At 36.2% G+C, this 27,911-nt stretch overlaps 1 protein-coding gene across 1 annotated transcript in view; it reads right to left on the bottom strand.

Annotated features, from left to right (window-relative positions):
• Window positions 1–27,911, bottom strand: part of ZCWPW2 (zinc finger CW-type and PWWP domain containing 2) — a 60,581-nt gene that overhangs the window by 13,025 nt on the left and 19,645 nt on the right. The window contains exons 4-5 of the mRNA XM_036431659.2: window positions 19,515–19,632; window positions 12,770–12,816 (exon numbers count right to left, since the gene is read on the bottom strand). Coding sequence (XP_036287552.1) covers window positions 12,770–12,816; window positions 19,515–19,632 — 165 coding nt within the window. The remainder of the gene's footprint in view (window positions 1–12,769; window positions 12,817–19,514; window positions 19,633–27,911) is intronic.

The raw sequence follows: 27,911 nt of genomic DNA, 5'->3' as shown, positions 1-27,911 counted from the left end.
GGACTGGAGCTCAGTAAAATAGTGGATCCTATATGGGTCCAGTAATTTAGCCCAGAGCTCTGGACCAGAGCTCTGAACAACACCCAACACTAAGTCAACCACTTCACAGTCCCTGCAATTGCACTGATCTGCTCAACTTCCAGGAACGGTGGGATGATTCAGATGAATACTATGCCCTGCATCCAGGATTGTCACCTTCACATACACATAAAAATACTAAGTAAAACAACTTTTTAAGTCTTAATTCATATATGACCATTAAAGAAAGGAAAAGAAATATGTATGTGCCAGAAACATGAGGAATACAACACCATATAGGTGGGAATTAGCATGGTGAGGGCTGCAAGGAATTTGCACCAGGATAGGGAACAAAGAACTTGGGACTGTGGTTTTAAAGATTCAGCAAAGATACAATGAAGAACCTTCATACATTGCTGAGAATGTGAAATGGTAAGGCCACTTTGGAACACAGTTTGACAATTCCTCAAATGCTAAATGTAAAGTTACCTATGATCTAGCAATCCCACTGCGAGGTATACACCCAAGAGAAATAAAAATATATGTCCACACAGAAATTGTACATGTACATTCTTAACATCATTATTGATAATAGCCAGAAAGTAGAAACAGTCCAAATGCTCATCAGTAGATAGATAATATGTGGTATAGCCATACAACGGAATATTATTCATTCTTTAAAAATAAGAAGTTAAGACACATACTACAATATGGATGAATCTTGAAACATTATGCTAAGTGAAAAGTCAGAAATGTCAGAAACAAAAGGCCACATGTCTGTTACATTTACCTGACACATCCAGAAAAGGCATAACCATAAAGACAGAAGTAGATTAGTAGTTGCCAGGGACTCTGGAGAGGAGAGAAATGGGCAATGACTGCTAATGAGTATGTGGTTTCCTTCTGGGATAATGAAAACATGTTCTAAAATTAGATAGTGGTATTGGTTGCCAAACTGTACCTATACTAGAATTCAATGAACTGTAAGAGTGAATAAATTATATCTCAACAAAGGTATAATTATAAAAAAAATAGTGATAGAAAAATTGAAAGAAGATAGAATATCCTATATCGATAACTATTAATAGAAGGAACCCAATGTAGCAATATTGCTGTTAGAAAAAAATCGAATTTTAAGTCAAAAACCATTATCAGGGATGAAACAGTTATTACTCAATGTTAAAAAAATCCACCCAGAAAGTATAATAGTCCTGAACCTGTATGTTCCAAAAATCTTATCCTTAAAGCAAAACAAAAGTAGAAACTGATGAATCTACAGTTAAAATATTTTAATTTACTTCTCATAAAAATTATAAAGCAAACACAAATTAGTGAAGAAATAGGATAATTCAACAAAACAAATAATAAATTTAATCTAATAAATACATATCAAACCTGACACTGAGTAATTACAGAAAACATATTGTTTTCAAGCCTAAGACATTTGCAAATTTGACCACTTATTAAGTCACAAAGGAAGTCTCAAAAATATTAAAATAATTTCTATCTTACAGACCATATTCACAGACTAAAATGCAATAAAATAATAAAAGAAATAAGAAGTCAAAACCCAAAGTATAGCTGAATAAATTTGTAACCAAATCATAAATATAGTAGAACTCACATTCTCCCATGGACCTTCCTGTGATAAAAGTTATGATCTATGTCAGGATATACTCTCACATTTTAATTATTTGTATACAAGACTTACATTCTCTCTGGGTAATACATGTTGTGTCCATGTTGCACCTTGCATACTGTAGGTGCACATGAAGTGTATATGGAATAAATTAATAATTGTTGGGAGAAAGATAGGATAAAGGGATATCAGCATAAAGGGAGGGAAATGGAGTTGATTTTACTGTCCATTCTGTACTGCCATTGTTGGTGACTTAGGCATTATCAAATTCATTCCATTTAGCCTCAGCTTCTAAGACAGCTCAGTGCAACTTTCACCTCAATATATTTGTTAGTGCCTTTTCTCTTTTCATTTCAACTTACTAAAGTGAGAATTTCTTAGCCTGCTGTGTTGAATTCTTTCAGTTTTACTTATCTTGATTTTACTAATTTTGAATCAAGCGTCTAAACTACAAAGGTAAGAATTATTTTTTTAATTTACTATATGTTTAGCAGTTAGTAGAGTGAATTTCACATTACACATTCAAAAGCATTAACTATGAAATGAAAACTGAATTTAATAGTTCCTCAAAGTATTATGAAACAAATAAGTTAATAATCATTCCAGGGATGTTTGTATGAAACACTCATGAAGCTGAAAACTAAGTAATTGTTCTTCTTTTTGTGAACTTCAATCTCAAGGAGCAATTCAAATATTTTTCCAGGACTGGAGATATATATATATATATATATATATATATATATATATATATATATATATATATATAAAATAAAGAGGTAATATGCTAATTTGTCCATTATGGTATCTAAGTCACGACTAGTCAATGGGCATGACCAGCACTAACATCCTACCCAGTGCTGAGGTGAAGCTGCCTGCCTGCATTGCTGGCCAGGGACATGATACTGTGTCCTTGACTTGGGATGTGGCACTGCCTGCGCTCTGGTTGGTCCAAGGCCTGAGTGTCCACCATTAGAAGGATAAAACAGAGGGAGGGGCCTGAAGGAAGGGAGGACAATGAAGGAAATGTGTCTAGACTTTCCCCAGCCCTCTCCCTCTTTCCGCTGCCTACAAAAACCCCAGGTCCTGCCACAGTTCTGTTTCCTTTTAGTCCCCTGTTCTCCAACCACAGAGGAAAGAAATAAGGAAGGAGTCTGTGCTGCCTCCAGAAAGTATCTATATACCTGATTGGTCAGTCGCCTTCTGCAGAGGGAAGTGGGCCTAAGCCATCAGTAAGACATCCATGAGGGCTCCCGGACTATGAGGAGGGGCATGCTGGGCTGAGGGGACCCTCTCATCTCTACCCCCTCCTACTCCCCCGCACAAGTTTTCATGCACTAGGCCTCTAGAATATATAATTGTGTTTATATCCGATTTGTGTAATCTGCATAAACTGACTTGACATTGTCTATTTCCTTAAGTCACTATTCATCAAAATGAATTTTTTTTTTAATTTTTAAACAAGAAGTCTGTTATTTGTGTTAAATCTGAGGGTGTAAAATTCTGATTCAGCATTTTATGCTCATAGAAGACAAATATATTTTGTAACCTTCTTTTGAGAGTTATTGTCAGTCAAATAATCACTACAGAGCTGCCTACTTTTACAGAATTTCTAAAAGTGTATCTGTGCCTTGAATAATGTACACAAACTCTTTGTCAAAAGTTATCATACAAAAGAACAGCAAATGCTCTCATTTAACTGGAAAATCTGCTGAGAAAATAAACTTGGCATAAGAATGAAAACTAGGTTCAAGGAGCACTGTAAATGATGGTTATTACTTACACTGAGTATCTGGAGAGTACAACAATAAAGTCTTTAGGCCTAGATAATGATTGTTTTTAACACTTCTTTGAAAAGGGGAAAGGTTGAAATGAGCATTTTCTAGCTATATTTTCAACATGTTTTCAACAGAGAGAACACAAATCTGCATAAATGTCCATCAGTTACCATATGCTCCAGTCTAGCCAATCTTTAGAAGAGTTCAGTATTCCTGTGAGATTTGAACAATATTACAGATAGTCCCTGGCAAATGATTTATAGATATCCTGCTGTCCCCTGCCCTATTTCTTCAGCCATGTGTAAGTTCACACTAAAGCGCTGTGAATTTCTCTGCTTTGAGGGGCTTACCAGAGAAAACAATGAAGTGTGTATTCATGCTGTGCGCTGAGACACAGAAAGTATCTTTCCTAAAAATAGAAGTTGGCCACAAGACCACCTTAAACAGAAGGCATGAAAGACCTTCTATTAAATACCTCCCAATCCTGGGTGACAGTAGAAGGAACAGGACACTCTAAGATTATGTACTTCACCTGATAATTTTTAAAGCCTTGATCTTAATTTCTATACCAGGGAGAGAACATAGAAATTCAGGAGGTTTTTATTTATTTGTTTTTAAACTGCTCAAATTTCACGCATATCTATAAAGAACTAAGGGTACTAAGAGTTAATCAAAACAGGGTGTCCTGGGAGGAAAGATGCCCATGAAAAGCAGAACTTATGTCACAGTGTTTACCTGATTGAATTATATTATTTGACCTCTAATTAGAGATGCTCTAAAAATCCAAGTCTATTGAAAATAATTCCTATTTGTGTATAGTTTTTATCTAAAGTCACTGGATATTTTAGCAAGATGAATGCTGGAAGAAGATAATGTTTCTAAGGAAGGCTTTCTAGAATATACCCATTTCAATTAAATTTTAAAAATCTGAAGCACATAGAACAATGGTTATAGTACCTGTATTACACATATTTTCTGAACAAAAGAATGAATATTGAGGGCTTCGTTATCTGTTTTACCCCTTTGTGCTCCATCAACTAGTAAGGATTACCAGTCTGATTATTTAACCCATAAATTATTGTCAAATGTTCTCAGCATTTATTGCCATCAATATGTAAAAGATTATTTCTCTCCTACAGAGAAATAGACAGACTGTATCTACACAAGAGGAACATTTAAAAAAAGATTATTCTTTAAAAAAAAATGTTGTCTGGATCCAAGTTTTTACATCAAGTTTCTGATGATTCCAGAGTTTGAAATGGAGGACAGTCTTAAACTCAGGTTCACCTATACCTCTCTTTGTATAATCTGGATAACCATGTCCCCCAGTATGTATCGGAGTATAGCTATAAGGTATGTACCTAATATACATATTTCATAGTATAGCAAATAATTTTTGAAACAAAGTGGAAATATGAAATACATAAGCAAAAAGTAAGATAAATAGCACCTCAAAGTCATTATAATTTTAAAGCATTAAAAAGTAATAATTTAGATTCTCAAGAGACACAAGATGGCGGCTGAACAGACGGACTTGTTCTGAGCCTGGTCCCAGATCAGATAGAAGCAGAGTCTGAGTTGCTCAGGGAGTATTGATTAGCAAGCTAAGGGGTACCAGAACTCTAAAGGAAGGTAAAGAAGGGTCCGCTGGACAGGATTTCCTGACGACGCAGCCAGCACTGTGGAAGCGGAGACCTCTCCCAGAGCTATGGGCTCGGAGGGAAGGCTGCGCCATCTTACCAAGAAAGGAGGATCTTCTCTGAGGCCTGGAAAACCCACAGCAGAGGAGACCATTGAACAGCTGTGACGCCCCATCGGCGCAAACACGTGGATTCAAGGGAGTTCTTCAATCATCCATGGAAAAGAGAAGAAATACCACATAATCAGACATCCTGAAAAGAGACCCTGGGGAGACAAAAAAAAATAGCCCACACATGAAAGAAAAGCAGGCATCACCAGAAAAGGAAGTAAACGAGTTAGAGGCAAGCAACCTACCAGAGCAAGAATTCAGAGTAATAATCATAGGATGGCTAAAAAGAATGGAAGAGAAATTTTGACGATATGAATAAGAAACAAGAGGAAATGAAGAAGAACCAAGAGGAATTGAAGAAGAACCAAGAGGAATTGAAGAAGAACCAAGAGGAAATGAAGATTAACCAAGAAGAAATGAAAAATAACATCACTACTATGAAGAACTCAATAGAAAGCATCAAGAGTGGACTAGAAGAAGCAGAGGATCACATCAGTGAGCTAGAAGACAAGATGGAAAAAAATACCCAATTAGAGCAGCTTCTGGGGAAAAAAAAATTAAAAAGCAGGAGGAGAGCCTAAGGGAACTTTGGGACAATACAAAACAAAACAATATTAGAATAATAGGGGTTTTAGAAGGAAAGGAAACTGAGGAAGGCATGGAAAACGTATTTCAAGAAATAATGACAGAAAACTTTCCTGAGATAGAGAAGAAAAAACCCACACAAATCCAAGATGCTCACAGAGTCCCACGCAAAATAAATCCCAGAAGACCGATGCCAAGGCATATTATAATTAAATTGGCAAACACCAACGACAAAGTAAGAATCTTAAAAGCAGCCAGAGAGAGACAGAAAGTTACATATAAAGGAACCTCCATCAGACTAGCAACTGATTTCTCCACAGAAACTTATTAGGCCAGAAGGGAATGGGATGAAATATACAAAGTCATGCAAAGGAAGGGTCTGAATCCAAGAATACTGTACCCAGCAAGGCTATCAATCAAAATTGAAGGTGTAATCAGGAGCTTCACAGACAAAAAAAGACTAAAGGAATTTATCTCCACCAAACAAGCAATGCAAGAAATGCTAAAGGGTCTACTGTAAAAATAAAGAACTAGGAAGTGAAGAAGGAACACAGGGGTATAGAATAAAAATGGCATCAAACAAGTACCTATCAAAAATATCTTTAAATGTAAATGGATTAAATGCTCCAATCAAAAGACATAGGGTAACAGATTGGATAAGAAAACAAGACCCATATATCTGTTGTCTACAAGAAACCCACTTCAGAAAAAAATGCACACAGACTGAGGGTGAAGGGATGGAAAAAGGTTTTCCAGGCAAATGGAAATGAAAAAAAAGCTGGAGTAACAATACTTACGTCTGACAAATTAGATATCAGAGTGGAGGACATAACAAGAGATAATGAAGGCTACTTCATAATACTAACGGGAGCAATCCAACAAGAAATATATATACAATATGCACCCAATACAGGAGCACCCAAATACATTTTAAAAAAATGCTAGAGAGGTTAATAACTAGGGAGAGATTAATAACTAGGCTTAGGCTTAGGCTTAACTAGGCTTAGGCATAGGCTTAGGCTTAGGCTTAACTAAGCTATCACTTAGGCTTAGGCTTAGGCTTAACTAGGCTTAGATTTAGGCTTAACTAGGCTTAGGCATAGGTTTAAGCTTAACTAGGCTTAGGTTTTGGCTTAACTTTGCTTAGACTTAGGCTTAGGCTTAAGCTTAACTAGGCTTAGGTTTAGGCTTAGGCTTAACTAGGCTTAGGCTTAGGCCTAACTAGGATTAGGCTTAGGCTTAACTAGGCTTAGGCTTAGGGTTTGGTTTAACTAGGCTTAGGCTTAGGCTTAACTAGGCCTAGGCTTAGGCTTAACTACGCTTAGACTTAGGCTTAGGCTTGGGCTTAACTAGGCTTAAGCTTAAATTTATGCTTAACTAGGCTTAGGTTTATGCTTAACTAGGCTTAGGTTTATGCTTAGGTTTAACTAGGTTTAGGCTTAGGCTTAGGCTTAATTACGCTTAGGCTTAGGCTTAGACTTAACTAGGCTGAAGCTTAGGCTTAGGCTTAGGCTTAAGCTTAACTAGGCTTAGGCTTAGGCTTAGGTTTAACTAGGCTTAGGCTTAAATTAGAATTAGGCTTAGGCTTAAGCTTAACTAGGCTGAAGCTTAGGCTTAGGCTTAAGTAGGCTTAGGCTTAAATTAGAATTAGGCTTAAGTTTAGGCTTAACTAGGCTTAGGCTTAGGCTTAACTAGGCTTAGGCTTAACTAGGTGTAGGTTTAGGCTTAGGTTTAACTAGGCTTAGGCTTAGGCTTAACTAGACTTGGGCTTAGGCTTAACTAGGTTTAGGCTTAGGCTTAGGTTTTGGCTTAACTAGGCTTAAGCTTAGGCTTAACTAGGCTTAAGCTTAAGTTTAGGTTTAACCAGGCTTAGGCTTAACTAGGTTTAGGCTTAGGCTTTACTAGGCTTAGGCTTAGGCTTAACTAGGCTTAGGCTTAGGCTTAACTAGGCTTAGGCTTAGGTTAAACTAGGCTTAAGCTTAAGTTTAGGCTTAACTAGGCTTAGGCTTAACTAGACTTAGGCTTTACTAGGCTTAGGCTTAGGCTTATCTAGGCTTAGGCTTAGATTTAGGCTTAACTAGGCTTAGGTTTAGGCTTAACTGGGCTTAGGTTTAGGCTTAACTGGACTTAGGCTTAGGCTTAACTAGGCTTAGGCTTAGACTTAACTAGGATTAGGCTTAGGTTTAGGCTTACACTTAACTAGATTTAGGCTTAGGCTTATCGAGGCTTAGGCTTAGGCTTAACTAGGCTTAGGTTTAGGCTTAACTGGGCTTAGGCTTAGGCTTCACTAGGCTTAGGCTTAAGTTTAACTAGGATTAGGCTTAGGTTAAGCATAGGCTTAACTAGGCTTAGGCTTAGGCTTAACTAGGCTTAGACTTAGGCTTAACTAGGCTTAGACTTAGGCTTAAATTACCAGCTAATCAGGAGTGAGTATGCAAATGAATCCAACAAAGATGGTGGGTTAAATTGCATACACAGGTGTCAAGCCGCCAGGGGTGGGATGCTTATGTCATCGCCATGGTGACAGTGAAGGTGTTCCACATTTCCCCAGCCTCTCTGGGCCTCTGGGCAGTGTGGGAAGGTGGAAAGGCAGCTGCAGGTCTGAGCCAAGGCAGAAAGGTAGCTCTGGGCCAGAGTGAAGGCAGTACCCACAGCCAGGGGACAGAAGGCCCATATAAGTTAATAAAAGTAAAGTTGGGGGGGGGGGGTGCCCATACATACACACATAATTTTTATATATAAACCAAAAAATTATCAAACAGAATGAAAAAGGGATTTTTTTTGCCATTAGTAACATGTTCTTGAGGTAGCCTTAATTAGAAATACGTAATATTCTATACTGAAAAAAAAAGAAAAGAAAACCACAACTTGAAGCAAAATGAATAGAGAGAATCCTGGCTCTATCACCTAACTTGTCTCTTTATTCCTTTTGCTCTAGTTTTTTTCATCCAATTGTTACCAGTAGCAATAGGAGAAATGTTAAGTGAATTGCAATATGTTTTGTTTTAATAAAAGAGCAATCTTTTAAAACATATCACAAAAACTCTAAAGCCCCAAGAGAAAAGTTTTACTATGTAAGTATAGTTAAAGAATTACATAAATTTTAAAAGAAAAACTAAAAAAAAAAAATGTTTGAAACATATTGGCAAAGAATTAACTTTTAAAGAAAAAAAACTGACTATAAAATGGCTAGAACTGGCAAGCTAAACCACTCATTCCCTAAACTAATGATGGGACTGTCAGTGGTACAGTAATGTTGGGAGGGTTTTTGGTAAAGGATGTTAGACAAATTTGCAAAATTTAAAATGTGCTTTTTACTAGAAGCCTATTTCTTGCAATCTTTCCTGTAAGAATCTACAGAGATTTCTGTGTAATGATGTTGTTGCTTTATTATTTATAATTTTGCAAATCAAAGAAACCTAAATGTCTAGGAGATTGTTCAATAAATTAAGACTTTTCCATAAAATAAAATGCTCTGAAACCACTTAAGATTTGGCAGATTTGATTTGAGATGTTAATAAAATATTATTAAGGGAAACGGTAAAGTTTGAATTAATTCCATTTATGTTAAGAATGTATATATACTTAAACATGTTACCTTTAGACATGTGTATAAAGAAATAACTATAAATAAATGCATTAAATTAATAAAACTTGGTTTAATTAAGTGATGACTCTTAGATTATTTTTAAAATTCTGTCCTCCAAATACAATGTTATAACATTACTTTGAAAAAATTAATCATGATTAAAATGTGGGCCTTCTTTAAAAAAAACAAAACTTCTACATAATCTTAACTATCTAATAGAGCTTTGATGCTATTACAAGTCTGAGAATTTTAAATGTCCTAAAGTCCTCACTTTCTATCTTGTTTTGAGGAGAAATTAGGGAGAAAAGTGCTAGCATTTATTATACAAGCACCTACTAAAATATATTAACTATATACTATTATAATTGCTTTTCATATTAACCTTATAGCAATCATACAAGGTGATTATTATTGTTCCCAATGCAGAGATTAATTCAATGAGGTTCAGAAGCATTAACTTGCCTAACATCACAAAGCTCAGTAGCAGAATTAGCTCTTAAAGGCATATTTGGCTCATTCATAAATATGTATTCTTTCCACCATAATTTTCTGTTTCCTAAACACACACACACACACACACACACACACACTTTCCATAATCTATGATACACCATCAGCTACTCCTGGCATACAATTGCTATTATTCATTTAAAATTATTTTTATTTCTAGGCTAATTGACTTAGATATTTACTCTGGTTTACACTAGCCTTTTGACATTCTAAAAGTACTTATTGAGCTGTTATAAATATTTTAGAGTTCATTGAGCATTAGAGCAGAAAGGGACTTAGAGCAATCTAGATCTTCCCCTTTTTAAAATAAAAAACGATTAAGAGTAACTTATTCTTTTTCACTCAGACTGCTGCCATTGAGCAGAGATGCAGTCAGGTGGGTGCACCTACACAACTCACATCTATCTTAGCAGTAGCCACATGGATGAAGAGCTGAAGGATGGGGACTATGAGATGATTAGAGGCTTGCAGACAGAGCTCTGAGTAACTGCATTTCTACTCTTTATGGCTAAATATATACAATAGTTGAACTGTTACAATATGTTGAGTAGAGATTAAGTATTCAATGATCTCAAGAACAGTATATGTATTTCATTTCAACTTCTCTCTCCATAATAAGCCTTATAAATCCCTTGCCTTCTTGTCTAGCATGTTACCACATTATTTTGTATTATGTCACCACAGGTATGTCTGAAGTTTGTTGAGTCATCCAGTGGTGTATTCAAAAGTCATACCAACTGTTGGGAAGTTCTTGCTATACATTTGTTCCATTCATTGCAAGATATTCGGTGTCCTTAAGATTTGCCCTAAAAATGCCTAGTATTCACCCAAATTACTACATGCTTTTCCACAGATTCCTAAAAGAGCCCATAGAACAATGTCTTTTAAACTATCTATGGAAAAGGAGCAGTTTTCCATCCAATCTGTTCAAAATCTATACCTTACAAACTTTTTCCAAATCACCATGGGGGAAAAGTCACTAGAAAAAAAAATAAATAAATACAAAACATAAGTTCCATTTTATTAATATAATCAACAGACAAAAATTACTGTCAAATTATTATACAAATTTATAAATTATCTCATTTTATTTTCTTATCTCATTAAACACCAAAAGTAAATAGTGCACAGAACAGCTATGGTCTCTTGACCACACTATGAATAACACTTTACTAAGCACAGTACCACCATCATTGAGAATCACTGGTAAAGGTAAAGCAATATAGCGGGAGAAACCAAGATGGTGGCATAAACACCTGAACTTGCTGTCTCACACGACCACTTCAAAACTACAACTAAAAGACAAAATGAGTATCATCCAGAAACACGTGAAGGCTGGCTGAGTGGAAATTATACAAGAAGGAAAGAGAAAAGCACAATGAGACTTGGAGGAGGTGCAGAGGTGCAGCAGTGAAGTGCATAGGTACAGAGGTGTGCACACATGCAGAAAGGGGTGACAAATGAGTACACTGTTGTCTTTTTCAATCTGGAGGGAGATACAAGCACCCAACTGCTCTGCACTCCAGTTCTGGGCGAGACTCTGGGGACCCAGACTCATATAGGAAGAAATTGGACTGTCTGGCATCAGGCAGAACTTAAGGGCAGCTTTCTCTCAGAGGTGCTTGTAGCAATCATTATTCCTGCACAGGGCCATGGGACACAGAGACATGGGACCTGTTCCAGGCAACACATCTTGTGTGTTTGAGTGATGGTCAATTTGCATATTATTTCTTTATTATTTAGGATTATTATATAGGATGCCAGTTATTATTAATTGTCATTTTTAATTCTAAGTATCCTTTAGCAGAGACTGAAATAAACAATTCCATCTACATTAACAATCCTGTACTACCTCACATAATCATGTCCAAATCTTCAGATAGACATACAAGCCCTATTTCTTTTCTTTTTCAAAGGGCAACATTGCTTTCTATGACATTGCATCCCTCTCTGCAAAGGCACATAAATATTACTTAACAAGTAAATAGTCCAGATTCTTTTTACAATCCCAAAGCAAAGGAGTAAAATAAAATCTGATTTTAAAAGGACTCATTAAATATACATATTCAGAATACACACCAATGTTCACCTCATTGCCTATTCATCTTGGTTCTTGTCCAACATCCTTTTCCGTTCCCCCAGGTTATACTCAATCTTCCTGGATCCACTCTGCACCAACCCCATCACTCAACACAAAAAATATCACAAATATAGGCTTTCCTTTCAATCACAATTATTTTTCTTATGACACCAATACATTATTTGTTCAGAAGAATTTAAGCATTGACTCTTCTTTTTTTAGTGGTATCCTATTAAGAATATTGTCTCTTAAAGACAATGTCAAGGTTAATCCTATCCCTATTTTGACAGTAAGTACAATTAAACATCTCTCTGCACACAATATACTGAATGATGTGTTAAAATTTTCAAATTCTTTAAGAATGCTAGTGACTTTATAAATACCCCCCCAAAAAAATTCTAGGTTTAAATTCATTCAAATGGCTGCTGTTCTCACTTAACTTTAGGTAAGTATCACTTAAGTTGTGAATATGAATTGTTTATATTTTCCATGAGATTTCACACATTATAATATCATGGCATATAAAAAATAAAATATTTTAGTATATGAGAGTATACATGTGAACAATAATGTAAATAAAATAAAATTTGTGTTGAAATTAAAATTTTCTATTCTAACTTCTGATAATTCTGTAACACTGATATAACCATAAATATGAAATTTCTAGTGTCAACCTAAAAAAGAAAACATAGTCAACTAACATTTAGAAGAAACATTTGATTATGTTATTTTGTTTTTAAATATTCATTTAATTTTTTAAAAAATGTATTAATCAAATGGAATCTGAAGTCTGTATACTTTACATAATAAACCATCATCTTACCTTTCTGTTGGCCATGACAGCAACTTTGTCATCTGCTTTGGATTTATCTGTAAGATAATAAAATATGGCTGCTTCAAAAACAGTACCTATGCTCCTGTTCAAATAAATGAAAAATTACACAATCAGAATTGTCCACTTTCTAAATCTGTGGAATATGTTTTCAGTGTTTTGGTTTTTTTATCGGAATGCTAATACACTCAGCTTACCAGATTTGAGTAGAACATAATAATGCAAAAGTAATAACAACATCAGAGATTTGTATACTGATTTAACAAACATGTTTTCTTAAGTCTGACTGGTTGATTGGATGTCCTTTATTTAGCATCACACTTATCTTATTTCTAGATTCTGATCAGTTTATGTGCTGTAGAGCAGCTGTCACAAACCTTTTGGACCTCACAGACCACCTCTTGGTGACTGCTGCTCTAGAGTGTATAGAATCTGGAATTAAATCTCACCTACTTCTACTTGCATATCTACTACATGCCAGACATGAGATAAAGACTTTATATAGATATAATTTTATTTAATCATCATGATAATCTTGCAAAGTATGTAGCCCATCCCACCTTCACAGTTGAGGTTATTGAAGTTAAATACTCTGCCTGAGGTCATGAAGTGGGGCCAGACCCATCTGACTATAAGTCCCAATCTTCCTAAGATTTCTGCCAAAAGTCACACAAGAAGAAACAGCCAATGTTACTTTAAAAATTGAATCAATATTAATAACCTTCCGAAATAAAAAGTACCAAGCCCATATGGGTTCACTGGTAAATTCTACCAAACATTTAAGGAAAAAATTATATCAATTCTTTACAAACTAATTTAGAAGACAGAAGCAGAGGAAAAACTTGCTAGCTCATTCAATGAGGCCATTATTACTCTAATACCAAACCAAATAAAGACAAAATAGAACTACAGACTAATATCTTCATATTTAGATGAAAAAAATCTCAACAAAATATTAGTAAATCAAATCCAACAATGTATAAAAAGAATTATACACACAACCAAGTGGAACTTATCCCAGGTATACAAAGCTGGTTCAACATTCAAAATCAATTAATATAATATATGATGTCGACAAGCTATAGAAGGAAAGTTACCTGATCATATTAGATGCAGATAAAGCACACAAAATCTGACATGCATTCAGGATAAAAGCCCTCAGCAAACAAGGAACAGAGTAAAATTTCCTCAACTGGATAAGGAGAATCTACCAAAAAAAACCTATAATTAACATCATAATGGTGAGAAACTCCAAGCTTTTTGGCTAAAGTGAGGAATAAATAAAAAAATGTTCCCCCTCAGTACTCTTTTCTTTTAAATATTGTACTGGAATTCCTAGCAATAAGACAAGAAAAGAAAAATTACAGATTAAGAATAAATAAAAGCAACTTTGTTCACAAATGGCATGACAATCTGTGTAGCTGATAGCAAGGTTAATACATAAAATACTATTTACCATCAATTTGAAATTAAAAACACTTTACCATTTACATGAAATAGTTAGGCATCAATCTAACAAAACATCAACAAGATCTTTATGAGAACAACTAAAACATTCTGATAAAATAAAAAAACAAAATAAATGTAGATATAGTTATAGATATTTGTTGATAGGAAATCTCCATATTGTCAAGATATGAGTTCTTCCAACTTGATCTATGTATTCAATGCAATCTCAATCAAAATCCCAACAAGTTATTTTGTAAAAATCAACAAATTGATTCTAAAGTTTATATAGAAAGGCAAAGGTCCAAAATAGCTAACACAATAATGAAAAGGACAAAGTCAAAGGACTGACTCTACCTGACTGCAAGACTTAACATCTATGCATATATATATATATATATATATATATATATATATATATATATATACAATATATATATATATATATATATATATATATATATATATATGTCTAAGGATCGGCCAGCTCTGACTGGCCAGTAGCTATGACATGCACTGACCAACAAGGGGCAGACACTCAACACAGGAGTGGAAACCACAGGCATGGAAACATGGAACAGACTGATGAATCTCAGAGGGAAGGGGGGAAGTAGGGAGGGTGAAAAGAGATTAACCAAAGATCTTATATGCATACTAGAGGCCTGGTGCACGAATTTGTGCACCAGTGAGTCCCTTGGCCTGGCCTGTGGGGATCAGGTTGAAACCAACTCTCCGACATCTCCTGAAGGATCCCAGATTGCAAGAGGGCACAGGCCAGGCCAAGGGACCCCACTGGTGCACAAGGGCGTCTAGTAAAACTATAATAATAAAGACAGTGCGTATTGAGAAAGCTAATTAAAAAATTAAACAATGAAATTGATTAAATAACCCAGAAATAATAAATACAGCCAACTGATCTTTGACAAAGAAGCAAAGGCAATATAAAGGGGAAAAGACAGTATTTTCAACAAATACTGTTGGAATAACTAGATATCCACATGCCAAAAATGTAATCTAGACACCGACCTTATATCTTTCACACAAAATAACTCAACATAGATAACACATCTAAATTTAAAATGCAAAACAAAAAACTCCCAGAAGTAACATAAGAAAATTAACAACTGGATTAAATTAAAAATGGGCAAAGAAGATTTACAAATGGCTAACACATATGAAAAAGGCTGTTCATCAAATGTCATTTAGAGAGTTTCAAATTAAAACAATGAGATTCCACAACACACCTATTATAATGGCCAAAATCCAGAACAATGATACCACCAAATACTGTGAGAATGTGAAGCAATAGGAACTGTCATTCACTGCTTGGTGGGAATGCAAAGTGGCACAGCCACTTTGAAAGATAATTTGCCAGTTTCTTATAGAAGTAAACATACTCTTGCCACGTGATCCAGCAGTTGTATTCCTTGTTATTTAACAAAGGAACTGAAAATATTTATATCCACCCAAATATCTATACATGGGTGAATATAGCAACTTTATTCATAACTGGCAAAGCTTGGAAGCCAACAAAATGTCCTTCAGTAGGTCAATGGATAAACTGGTACATGCAAACTATGTAATATTATTCAGTGTTAAAACAAAGAGCTATAAAGACATGGAAGAAACTTAAATGCATATTTCTAAGTGAAAGAACCCAAACTGAAAAGGTTATATTCTATTTGATTCCAACTATATGACATTATGTAAAAGGCAAAACTATGGAAACAGTAAAGAGATCAGTGACCGCCAGGTATTGGTGGAGAGATGGGGAAAGAGGAGAAATGGAACCCAGGGTACTTTTAGGCCAGTGAAATGATTCTGTATGATAATACAATGGTGAATACATGCCATTATACATCTGTCAAAACCAAAACCCATAGAATATACAGCACAGATAATGAACCCTAATGTAAACTATGGACTTTGAGGGATAATGATGTGTCAAAGTTGGTTCATCCATTGTAACAAATCTACTACTCTGATGAGGAATGTTGCTAGTGATGAGGTAAGGAGCATATGGAAACTACAATACTTTCTGCCTAATTTTGCTGTGACCCTAAAACTGCTCTAAAAAACTAAGTTTATTTTTTAAAAATAATTCTGAAAAAAGGTAGAGATAGGATCATCTACTCTAAAATATAGAGCATGTGAGAAAATATTAATTCTATAATACAAAAACCTAAGGCTCAATTATAAAGAGACCATTTGTTTTAAATATATAATTATAATGAATGTTTCAATATAAGAAAAAGCTTCCTAATCACAGCAGAAGAATCATTCATTGGGAGTAATAGTCAATACAACAGATACAGGACAACCAAATCATGTGGACAGGACTTTAAAATTTGTCATAGTCTGACTGGGTCTATATTTACATGTCATTTACTGATTCTGTAGATATCAACAAAGAAAGAATGGCATCAAACATAATCGTGAGCCAATTTCTGCAGGGCAGGAAGAAATAAGACCCAAAATTTAGTAGTTATTATTTCTGGGTTGGAAGAAGAAATTTTTGAGTGAAGATATCCTCAAAGTTGCTGGGATTAAATAAATGGTTTGCAGGTGAGTTACTCACCTTTTGTAAAGTATCTAAATAGTAGCCAATTATCTCTCACACTACTTTTGAACAGAATAAGAAGCTAAATGCATACTAGAATTCACCCTGAAAGAAGACCAGACTTAGGACTAAATTGTCTATTATGGAGATAGTGAAGGGTGAAAGAAGGGGAGTGAGACAGTTATGGCAAAGACTGCACTCATAGTAGTCTGTCCCCGCCCCTCAATTTTTGCTACTTCAGAGAAAATGAAAGGCTTTAGACATAAGGCTCTCAATAATCAGGCTGAATTCACATCAGATTCTACATGCAAAAATCATCAGACTTCCAATAGAAAATGTTCTGTTGCTCCAGACCTGAGAGAAAATAACCCATCTCTCTGGACAAGCCCAGAGAGGACCCATGCTCAAAGACCCAGACACAAATACCCCGCCATGTACAACAACAGCAAAGACAGTTTCAGAACTTATTGGGAGAGTGGGTCTACTGCTCATGTGAAATGGCTGTAGTATAATTTTTAAAGTAAATGACTATATTACTTCAGGCACTATGTTTTAAAAAACCAAATTATTCAAAATTTATTTTGGTTACATAATAGAAATTTATAGTCCATGCAAAGCATATAATTGTATTTGTGACAACAGAGTGAATTCAACTTTTATTGCTAGTAACGGAGACATTATATTTACAGCACAAGGAATAAAATCACATTTATGATTATAAATGTCTCTTCCCAGTCTTAAGAATAAGTAAGAGTAATGTCTTGTTATTCTTCTTCTACTCATTTCTAACCTACATATTTGCTTTAAAAACTAAAGTTAGGGGGCTGGATTGATATTTAAACACTTGAGGCCCGGTGCACAAAGTTCATGTACAGAAGGGGGATTCCTTAGCCCTGCCTGCATCTTCTCATAATCTGGGACCTTTAGGGGACTCCAACTGCCAGGTTAGGCCTGATCCCGCTGTGGATCATGTCTAAACCGGCAGTCGGACATCTCCCTCTCAATCTGGGACCAGAGGCTCCTAACTGCTTGCCTGCTTGCCTGATCACCCCTAACCACTAGCCTGCCTACCTGATCACCCCTAACCACTAGCCTGCCTGCCTGATTACCCCTAACCACCTCAGCCTGTCTGCCTGATGGCCCCCAAACATTCGTCTGACTACCTGATAACACCTAACCAATCCTGGGGGGGTAGGGCCAGCCTGGGCGAGGGGCTGTGGTGTTCTGGTCTCTGGTCATTCTGGTCATTCCACAATTTTGGTTACTGGGCTTTTATTATATAGGATTTTCTCAAATGTTTTCACATGTAAGTTTTAAAATGTGAGCATTAAATTTTTCCAAAGGAGAAAAAAATTACTTCGATAGCCCTAACCGGTTTGGCTCAGTGAACAGAGCATTGGCCTGCAGACTCAAGAGTCCCAGGTTTGATTCTGGTCAGGGGCATGTACCTTGGTTGATGGCACATCCTCAGGGGGGGTAGGGGAGTGCAGGAGGCAGTTGATTAATGTTTCTATCTCATCGATATTTCTAACTCTCTCTCCCTATCCCTTCGTCTCTGTAAAAAAACAATAAAATATATTTTAAAAAATTACTTTGATAAAGTGAAAAGGGGACTTCGTAAGATAGAAAATTATTATAATTACTAAGAAGAAACATTTAAAAACACTTAAGCTTATTGAAAATCAACATTTTATGTGATAATCATAATATTTTAGAGTTAAAAAATGTTATACCTGCTATAATTCTTATGATGAATCCATTTAAAAAGCTATGTATAAATATAATTTAAAAAACTTTCTTTGAAAATATTTTTTCACCCAATTAAAAAGATAATTGAGGATTAGCTTTTATCTCTGACTTCAATTTATTTAAAAATACTTTATTCTGAAATACTACAGCATATCCAATGAAAGTTTCACCCCAGGAATATGTTTTAAAGCCATAATTTCCAATTTTGAAATATATGTTTTGAAATATACAAGAGTACCTATATAGTTATCTAAGAGCAAAGATGACAGATACACCAATTAAAATCCCTGTATTTAAATAGAGTGGATGGCCCTAGCCAGTTTGGCTCTGTGGATAGAGCATCAGCTTGCTGACTGAAGGGTCCCAGGTTTGATTCTGGTCAAGGGCACATGCCTGGGTTGCGGGCTCAAACCCCAGTGAGGGGTGGGGAGAGGTTGCAGGAGGCAGCTAATTAATGATTCTCATCATTGATGCTTTTGTCTCTCTCTCCCTTTTCCTTCCTCTCTGAAATCAATAAAAATATATTTTAAAATAATAAATAAGTAAATAAAAAATAGAGTGTATGTATCATCATTTGAAAATAGTTTCAGAGAGTAAAATATGTACTATTAATCTACACAAAAGTAATTTTTCGGTGAACAAAGATATACTAGTAAAGAAAAATATTTTTTAAAAATATATTTTATTCATTTTTTTACAGAAAGGAAAAGAGAGGGATAGAGAACTAGAAACATTGATGAGAGAGAATCATCCATCAGCTGCCTCTTGCACACCCCCTACTGGGGATGTGCCCACAACCAAGGTACATGCCCTTGACAGGAATCGAACCCGGGACATTTCAGTCCACAGGCCGATGCTCTATCCATTGAGCCAAACCGATTTCAGCAAGAAAAAGATTTTTACATGAGCATACACATTTTGGAAAGCATGGATCTGAGTAAATCTTTAAATGGGGTGGCAAAAAAATTAAAAATCATATACCCTGTTTTGATAGGCAGCACATTTCTAGTCTTTGCTCAGGAGAATATCCATAAAGATGGTATGCTTCTTGTAGTGCACTTATATGCCACTTCTCCTTTTTATTTCCACATTTTCCTGGCTATGGAAACATAGAAAAACAAGATTCATTGTAAATATATAATTGTGTTTGCATATCCATTTGATATGAACCCAAATCTAATTTAAGCAAAATATAATATATTATTTAGATTTTGATATCTGATTATTATTGTATTATTATTTTAGAATACAGCAAAGTTGTAAAAATTTTGCATGTTAATAGCCAAAAGGGTCATATTCTTAATTCAAGATATTTGAATATGATTCACATAAAACTTAGAAAATTATAAAAATTAAGACTACAAATATAACAAAGTAGTCAATGTTAAAACATTTATTAGAATAATGTTGATTCCCTCTTAAGCAATATTGTGATGCTGAAGGGACAAAAATCAAAAAGCTAAGTTTCTTATTGTAAGAAAATTTATTCAATTCACATCTAGTTTTGGTATTATGGAAGACACCTGACATATTCATACAAGTTCCTTAAACTTTCTGTGCCTCAAATTCTTCATCTATAAAATGTGGATAGCTGTACATACATCCAAAGGATTCATGAATATTAAATTAAATAATAGATGACAGTTTGGTAGAGTAGGAAGCACTCAATAAATGTTTATTTAGTTCTGTCAAACATGTATTTAGAAAAGAAAAACAACTGAAGAATCTCTAGGTAAAAAATGACTATAAGAATTACTTGGGCTCTTCTCAAATTCCACTTTATTCTTGGAGTCTCCAAATTAATATTTACTATCTAGCTCTCATTACACTTAATATTTTCATTTAATTATTTACTACATTCTGAATTATATTATAGTTAATTTGCATTCACGTAACTATCTCCTCCCATAAAATGAAAGATCCTTGAAGACAGAAGCAATACATAATATTTCATTTTTGTATTCTCCACAGCACCCATTTGCCTAATCTCTCTGCATATTATAAAAGCATTCAGAAATTGGTTCTTAAATTGCATGTGGTCCTTGACATTGATTTATTTGGTATAAAAGCAGCGAAGCAATATAATCAAATAAAAATCTACTTTGTACACAGAATCTTTAAATTTCATTCATTAAGTTATTTCACATGAAAAATATGAAAAGTAGAGATATAAAACTCAATAAACATTAGAAAATTTACACTAAATTAAAGATATCTTAGCTAGTATTTGCCTTAAGACATTTCTGCAACTCAAATACTGTAAGAATGCTAAGTAAGAAGTTATAGAGAAAAATCACAAAAAATCTGATATAGCACTAAACAATTGAAGGTAAAGAAATTTCTTGAGAAAAATCAATGCAATATGTAGTTACAGTGAAGTTTGCAAAGTTTGGGTAACTGAAGAGCTTTTTGGAAAACCTGTCTGAGGGTTTTTAAGAATTTATCAGTAAGTATGTGCCACCTAGTGGTAAAACAATTAAACATCTAAACTCAAAAAGTTGACTTAGAATTGCGAATTCCAGACTTAGTCTCAGCTTATGGATTGCATTTTCTACGAGTTTGATTTTTAATTGAAGAAGTGATAGGTGCACATTCTAAACGTATAGAAAGTACCCATGATCCAAGATGGCTGCGCCCAGGTGAACACCTAGCCGCAGCTGCACACAACAATTTCAATAAAATACAACTAAAATATAAAACGGACATTGCCCAGAACTACAGGAAGGTTGACTGACTGGAAATTCTACAGCGAGAAGCAAGGAGAAAACCAGAAGGAGGCGCGGAGGAGCTGGAAAAGCCCAAGGTACGGAGACGCGGCGTGCGGAGAGGACGGAGCCGGAGAGGAGGGAGGCCGAGTGCCTGGCGGGCGTTCCTGAGCGGAAAGGAGAGAAAAGCTCCGACTGTGCTGGGCCCCCAACTGCTCTGAACCCCGGTTCTGGGCCAGACCCCGGGGACTCAGGCTCAGCCATAGGGAGCCGGGCTGTAAGGCGGAACCCCGGGGAGAGGCGAAAGGAGGTCCCGGAGGCGCGCACATTGCGCGCAGAGAAGGGACGGTCGGCTGTGCCGCGGGATTGCCCTGACGGGAAGGAGACCTGGGCTCCAGACTGCTCTGAACGCCACCTCCAACTCCATTTCCAACTGAACTGAACCCCAATACCGGGCTCATTGGGGGAGAGCATAGACTGTGTGGCAGCAGGCGAAAATCGAGGGCACCTCTCTCTCAGAGGCGCTGGCAGCAGCGAGCACTGAAGGACCCGCATAGGGCGGGGCTGACAGAAGCCAAAGCTGCAGGCTCCACCCTGAAACCCCGTCCCATCTGTAACTGCGAAATGCGACAACAAAATAGATCACAAACGAAAGAAATGGAGGACAAAAAGCGTCTGGATATAGAGTTCAAATCTACGCTTATAAGTTTTTTCAAGAATTTCTTAGAAAAGATGGATAAGGGCTACGAGGATATGAAAAGAGATCAACTAGAATTAATAAGGAGTCAACAAGAAATGATAAGGGATCAACAAGAAATAAAGAATACATTGTCTGAAATAAAAAATATTTTACTGAGTCCTAAAAACAGAAGGGAAGATCGCAAGAATCAAGTCAAAGATTTGGAACATAAAGAGCCAGAAGACACTCCTCCACAGAAGCTAGAAGGCAAGAGAATCCAGAAAATTGAAGATAATGTAAGAAACCTCTGGGACAACTTCAAGCGAACCAACATCAGAATTATGGGGGTCCCAGAAGATGAGAGAGAGCAAGATATGGAAAACATACTGAAAGAAATAGTGACAGAAAACTTCCCCTACCTGGTGAAAGAATTAGACTTACAAGTCCAGGAAGCGCACAGAACTCCAAACAAAAGGAATCCAAAGAGGACCACACCGAGACACATCATTATTAAAATTCCAAGAGCAAAAGACAAAGAGAGAATATTAAAAGAAGCAAGAGCAAAGAAGGTAGTAACCTACAAAGGAGCACCTATACGATTGTCAGCTGACTTCTCAACAGAAACCATGCAGGCCAGAAGGGAATGGCAAGAAATATTCAAGGTGATGAATAGCAAGAACCTACAGCCAAAAATAATCTATCCAGCAAAGCTATCACTCAGAATCGAAGGCCAGATAAAGAGCTTCACTAATAAAAAAAAGCTAAAGGAGTTCATCACCACCAAACCAGAATTATATGAATTGCTGAAGGGGGTTCTTTCAGAAGAGAAAGTAAACAAAGATAAAAATTATGAACAACAAATACATAACTATCAACAAGTGAATCTAAAAACCAAGGAAATTAAAAAAATCTGATGAACAATATTAACTGTTGAATATAATAGAATCAGAGGTATGGAAGGGGAGTGAACTGACGATTCTTGGGGTAAAGGGGAGAGGGGGGCGTGGGAAGAGACTGAACATAAACTGTGCACCTATGGATGAGGACAATGGGGAGAGGGGAAAGGGCAGAGGGTGGGATGGGAACCTGGTGGAGGAGAGCAATGGTGGGTGGGGGGAAAGGAACATTTGTAATAATATGAACAATAAAAACTTATTAAAAATAAAATAAAATAAATAAATAAATAAATAAAATAAAATAAAAATAAAAAAAAAGGAAAGTACCCATTATTTCCAGTTTATTTCAGTCTTCCAGTGATACTGTTAGCAATGGGCATCATTGGCCAAGCTGTCCTCAGCTTTTGTAGTTTTAAAGATCTATGCCTTTCACTTAGACTTGACCATACATAATAAATTTAGATCTTCCATCTCATCTTCCATCCCAAAACAAAACACAGACAAATTTTTAAATACATTCATTTAATAAGGACATTTTCAAGGTAACTAGCAAATTTTCAAAGAGCTAAAATGTATGAAGTCAAGGATTAAGATCAATGACTTCAGATGAGACTATAGAAAGGGCTGGGCACCTTCATATTCCAGTTGTCAAGTCCTTCATTCTTTTTATATTACTGTGGCAACCTGACTTTTCTCAATCAGTTTCATTAAACTTGGGGTGGAGGGAAATAATAAGTAATCATCAAGGAAAGAGAAGGAAGATAAATAGTCTAAAAAATTTGTGTGAATTTATGAAAGTAAATAATACTTGACAGATGTATTCTTATTAGAAAAACAGCATGCAAATATCTGAAGTAAGCATGAGGTTGGAGACTAAACAAATGATTAGACAGGGAAAAATAGTGTTCTATATCTGAGAAAATTCCTGGCCCGAGTCCAAAACTGAAAAGTTTGCAAATTACTGTCCTATATGGTCTCGTTTCAATCAATCAAACGTTATTGGCTGACAGAAGGCCTTAATATCGCTTTTACATTTCCCAGGGTTTGAGGAAGAAACTGAATGACACTTCTCAGTAACTTCCGACTTACTGAATAAGGTTTGTGTTATCACCATACACTAATATGGAGTGTCCAGTTCAAGGAAAAGAATACATATGTTTGTCCACCCAGTGAAGCCAGTGGAGATAAATCTGTAATCTGGCAGAAACTCATGTCTTCTGTTGCTTTGTATTTTAAAAATAATGTTTTTAATATGTTTTTTTACTGATTTTAGAGAGAAGGAAAGGGAGAGACAAATACCAATTGGCTGCATTCTACATACTCCACAATCCAAGCATGTGCCCTGACCAAAAATCAAACTGGCTATCTTTTGGTGCATGGGATGATGCTCATCCAGCTGAGCCACACTGGCCAGGGCCTGCTGCTTTGTATGTTAAGATTGCTTCTCTAGCCGAAACCAGTTTGGCTCAATGGATAGAGTGTCGGGTTGGGGACTGAAAGGTCCCGCCCGGGTTTGATTCCGGTCAGAGGCACGTACCTTGGTTGCAGGCACATCCCCAGTAGGGGGTGTGCAAGAGGCAGCTGATCAATGACTCACTCTCATCGATATTTCTAACTATCTCTTTCCCTTCCTCTCTGTACAAAAAGATTGCTTCTCTACATGAGAATTAATCAAGATATAAAAGCCTGACATTATAGCAGGATAAATTTTACTCTGCAAACTTGAATGTGTACGCAATGTCACAACATCTTTGCTAAGTTGAATGAGAAAGCCCTAAGCCAAAAAAGATGATTGATTTTAGTCATTTTTTGGAGCCATCCCTTACTTTCCCCAGGTTCATATAAATTGGGGGGGAAATGTGGTGAATGAAGAGTGAGGACAGATCATTACTTTGCAACCTACAGTGGTTACATGAAAAACATCTTTGTTCAGGTCCCTTGAAGTCAGGCAGTCTAACAGCTTCTTTGCCACGCCTAGACAAAAGAATCTTTAAAGAGGCTGGGGACCATGATTGCATGGGTTCAATCTCCCTTAGTGCACCAGACTGCCATCCTTCTCGGAGGTCCTGCTACTACCCAGGGCACTGACAGACTTTTATTCTCTTCTAAGTCTGTCAGAATCTCTTCTCTGCTGTGCTGCCCCTGCCTGTCCCTCTCAGAGGCACTGGCCTCTCATTCCCAGCCCACCCTTCCCATCCTCAAGGAACTCAGGTCAAGAATACAGACAAGCTCTGCTTTTGGTCCCCAGAGAATGGGAATACTAGGAGCCTGACACTTTCTGGAATAAGTGAAAGGGAAAAATACAATCAAAACAAATTATTAACCAACCACTGGTATTTGATTGGTTGGGAATGATTTCCTAGCTAAGGGACTTTGAAGATTGGAATAAAAGGCAGGTGGTAGTCTTTCCACCCCTTTGCACCCTACTACTCCTTTATCTATTGCGTTTTCTTAATTTTTCCTCATAACATTCAGCAACAACCAGCATACCATATCTTTATTTACTTAGCTAGTTTACTATTTCTTATCCCACCAATTTAAATTTCATAAAGGCATTTAAATTTTGTCTGTTTTGTTCACGTCTGAGCCTAGAAGAGTCACAAATAATAGAAGCTCAGTAAATATTTATTGGGTGTTATAAGTAGGCTTCCCCCCCCCCCCTCAGGGTAAAATTCAGTCAGGAAATTGGTAATGAAAGTGAGTGGTTGCACCCTGGCCAGGTGGCTCAGTTGGTTGGAGTGTCATCCTGTATACCAAAACGTGTGGGTTCAGATCCTGGTCAGGGCACATACCTAGACTGAGGTTTGACTCCTAGTCAGGTGCTTATGGGAAGCAACTAATTGATATTTCTCTCACATTGATGTTTCTTTCTCTCAAATCAATAAAAAAAAAAAAATATCCTCAAGTGAGGATTGAAAAAAAAAAAGTGAAAGGTTGCTACATCATAATCCTAAATTATTTGATTATGCCTAGGAAGCTAAAAGAAAAATTTATTAACATGGTGGCTACCCAGCCTTAGGAATGATATGACAATACCAGAGTCCTAGTGCACAAATTTGTGCACCAGTGGGATCTCTCAGCCTGGCCTGCAGGATCTGACTGAAAACGGCTCTCTGACATCCTCTGAGATTGCAAGAGGGTGCAGGGCAGGCTGAGGGACCCCACCAGTGCACAATTGGGGCTGGGGCGGGACATGGGAGGTTGGCCAGCCAGGGAGGGACCACAGGAGGGCTCCAGGATGTGTCCGGTCCATTTTGCTCAGTCCTGATTAGCCAGACCCCAGAAGCAAAGTAACCTACCGGTTGGAGCATCTCCCCCCTGGTGTTCAGTGAATGTCATAACGAGCGGTTGAGCAGCCTTAGCATATCATTAGCAAATTACACTTTGGTTGAACGGATGACCAGACACTTAGCATATTAGGCTTTTATTATATAGAATTACTCCTAAAATAGTACAGCCCTTCATTTTGTGTACAAATTCAGATCTATAAAGTGTTTTATGGACCTCTGATTTATTCTATTATATTGGAGCATATAAAAAATGTGTATTTAACTTCAAATACTTAAACAGCATATAAAAAATAGTACCATATTTGAAAACAAATCAATCAAATGTTTCTTTATCTGCCCTATTTGGGGTATGGCAGAGCCTCACTACAATTCTGTAGATACGATAGGGTCCACAATCCAAAATTTTAATTTGAATTTTTGTTATATCAATATTAAAGTTAACTACAACATCAGTACTTACAATTTAGGAAATTTTTCTTTTATACACAATGTTGAGCATATGATAAAAATCTGGAAAACCAGAATCATAAGTACTTAGCCTGCTTTATTGGCTTCATAAATTCACTGAAATGACTTCAAATATTGACCATTACTTTAAGTTATTTCTTAGATAATATGTCTCTTAAAATATGGGGATATAAGTCATAATCTAAAGAAGTATAAAATAATCTTCTTTTGGAATGCACCCCAACTAAATGAGGATGGGCACCACTGCCTTTTATAAAGTGCTCTGCCTGGTGATTTATGTCAATTGCTACTACTTATACATTCAAATTTGCAGTGTAGTTCACTGACTAACCATGTATTGCCCTGATGCATCGTTCTATTTACTATCATGCCAAAGTTATCGCTCTTCTCCTCAGTTGAGCAGACCGTTTTCACTTAAAGCAACTCAGTAGAAAGTTAATCACAAGGATATCTTGTCTTCCTTAAATTGGATTTCTACAACAGCAGCTGGTAATCTAGACAGTAAGAACACTCCTGTTCCTTTTATGTCAACTAGAAGATAGTCACATCACACCTATGTGCACCACACATTCCTTGTCTTCCTAATATCTACCTCCCTCTCATTTGTCACCTTTAACATAAATTCACATAATCTTCAATAATCAACTCTGGAATATTTACACAGCTTACTCAAATTATTGAACACTTGAAGCAAATACTGCTTTCAAAGATGCATTTTTTTTTTTGCCCTGTTTGTTTCCTTAGACATAAACAGGAATATTTGCTTACTCTGAGTCACCAAGATTTTAAGATCAAAATAACTTCTGTGCCCCATCCCACACCACTACAAAGTATGAACCAGTTAACCTGACCAAAAAAAAAAAGAGTACTAGCTCTATGTAGTCTGATCTTTTACATCAGTCTGAATCATAATGCCAAGAATGCAATGAATGCTAGGGGAGAAATTAGGCAGAAAAGAAAGAATAAAGAAAATTGAAAGTTAAATCTTTACAGTGTGATTCCATTACTTGGCTTAAAATACTGGGACTTTATATTTGAATTCTATACAAAAACTACCAATACAGGAACTGAGTACTCCCTGCAACAAACACTGAATGAGAGGAGACATATGAAGTCAAGCCATCTATAGTAAAAATAATCTCAATGGACAAATAAAAAAAATCACAGTATACACAAAAATAAACTCAAACAGATAAAGGACTTAAACATAAGACGGGAAACCATAAAAATCTTAGAGGAATCCACAGGCAGCAAAATCTCAGACATATGCCGAAGCAATATCTTCACTGATACAGATCCTAGGGCAATGGAAACTAAAGAGAAAATAAACAAATGGGGCT

This window comes from Pipistrellus kuhlii, unplaced genomic scaffold, assembly GCF_014108245.1.
Source record: "Pipistrellus kuhlii isolate mPipKuh1 unplaced genomic scaffold, mPipKuh1.p scaffold_m20_p_11, whole genome shotgun sequence".
NCBI classification, from domain to species: Eukaryota; Metazoa; Chordata; class Mammalia; order Chiroptera; family Vespertilionidae; genus Pipistrellus; species Pipistrellus kuhlii.
This window is presented reverse-complemented; position numbering and strand designations above follow the sequence as displayed.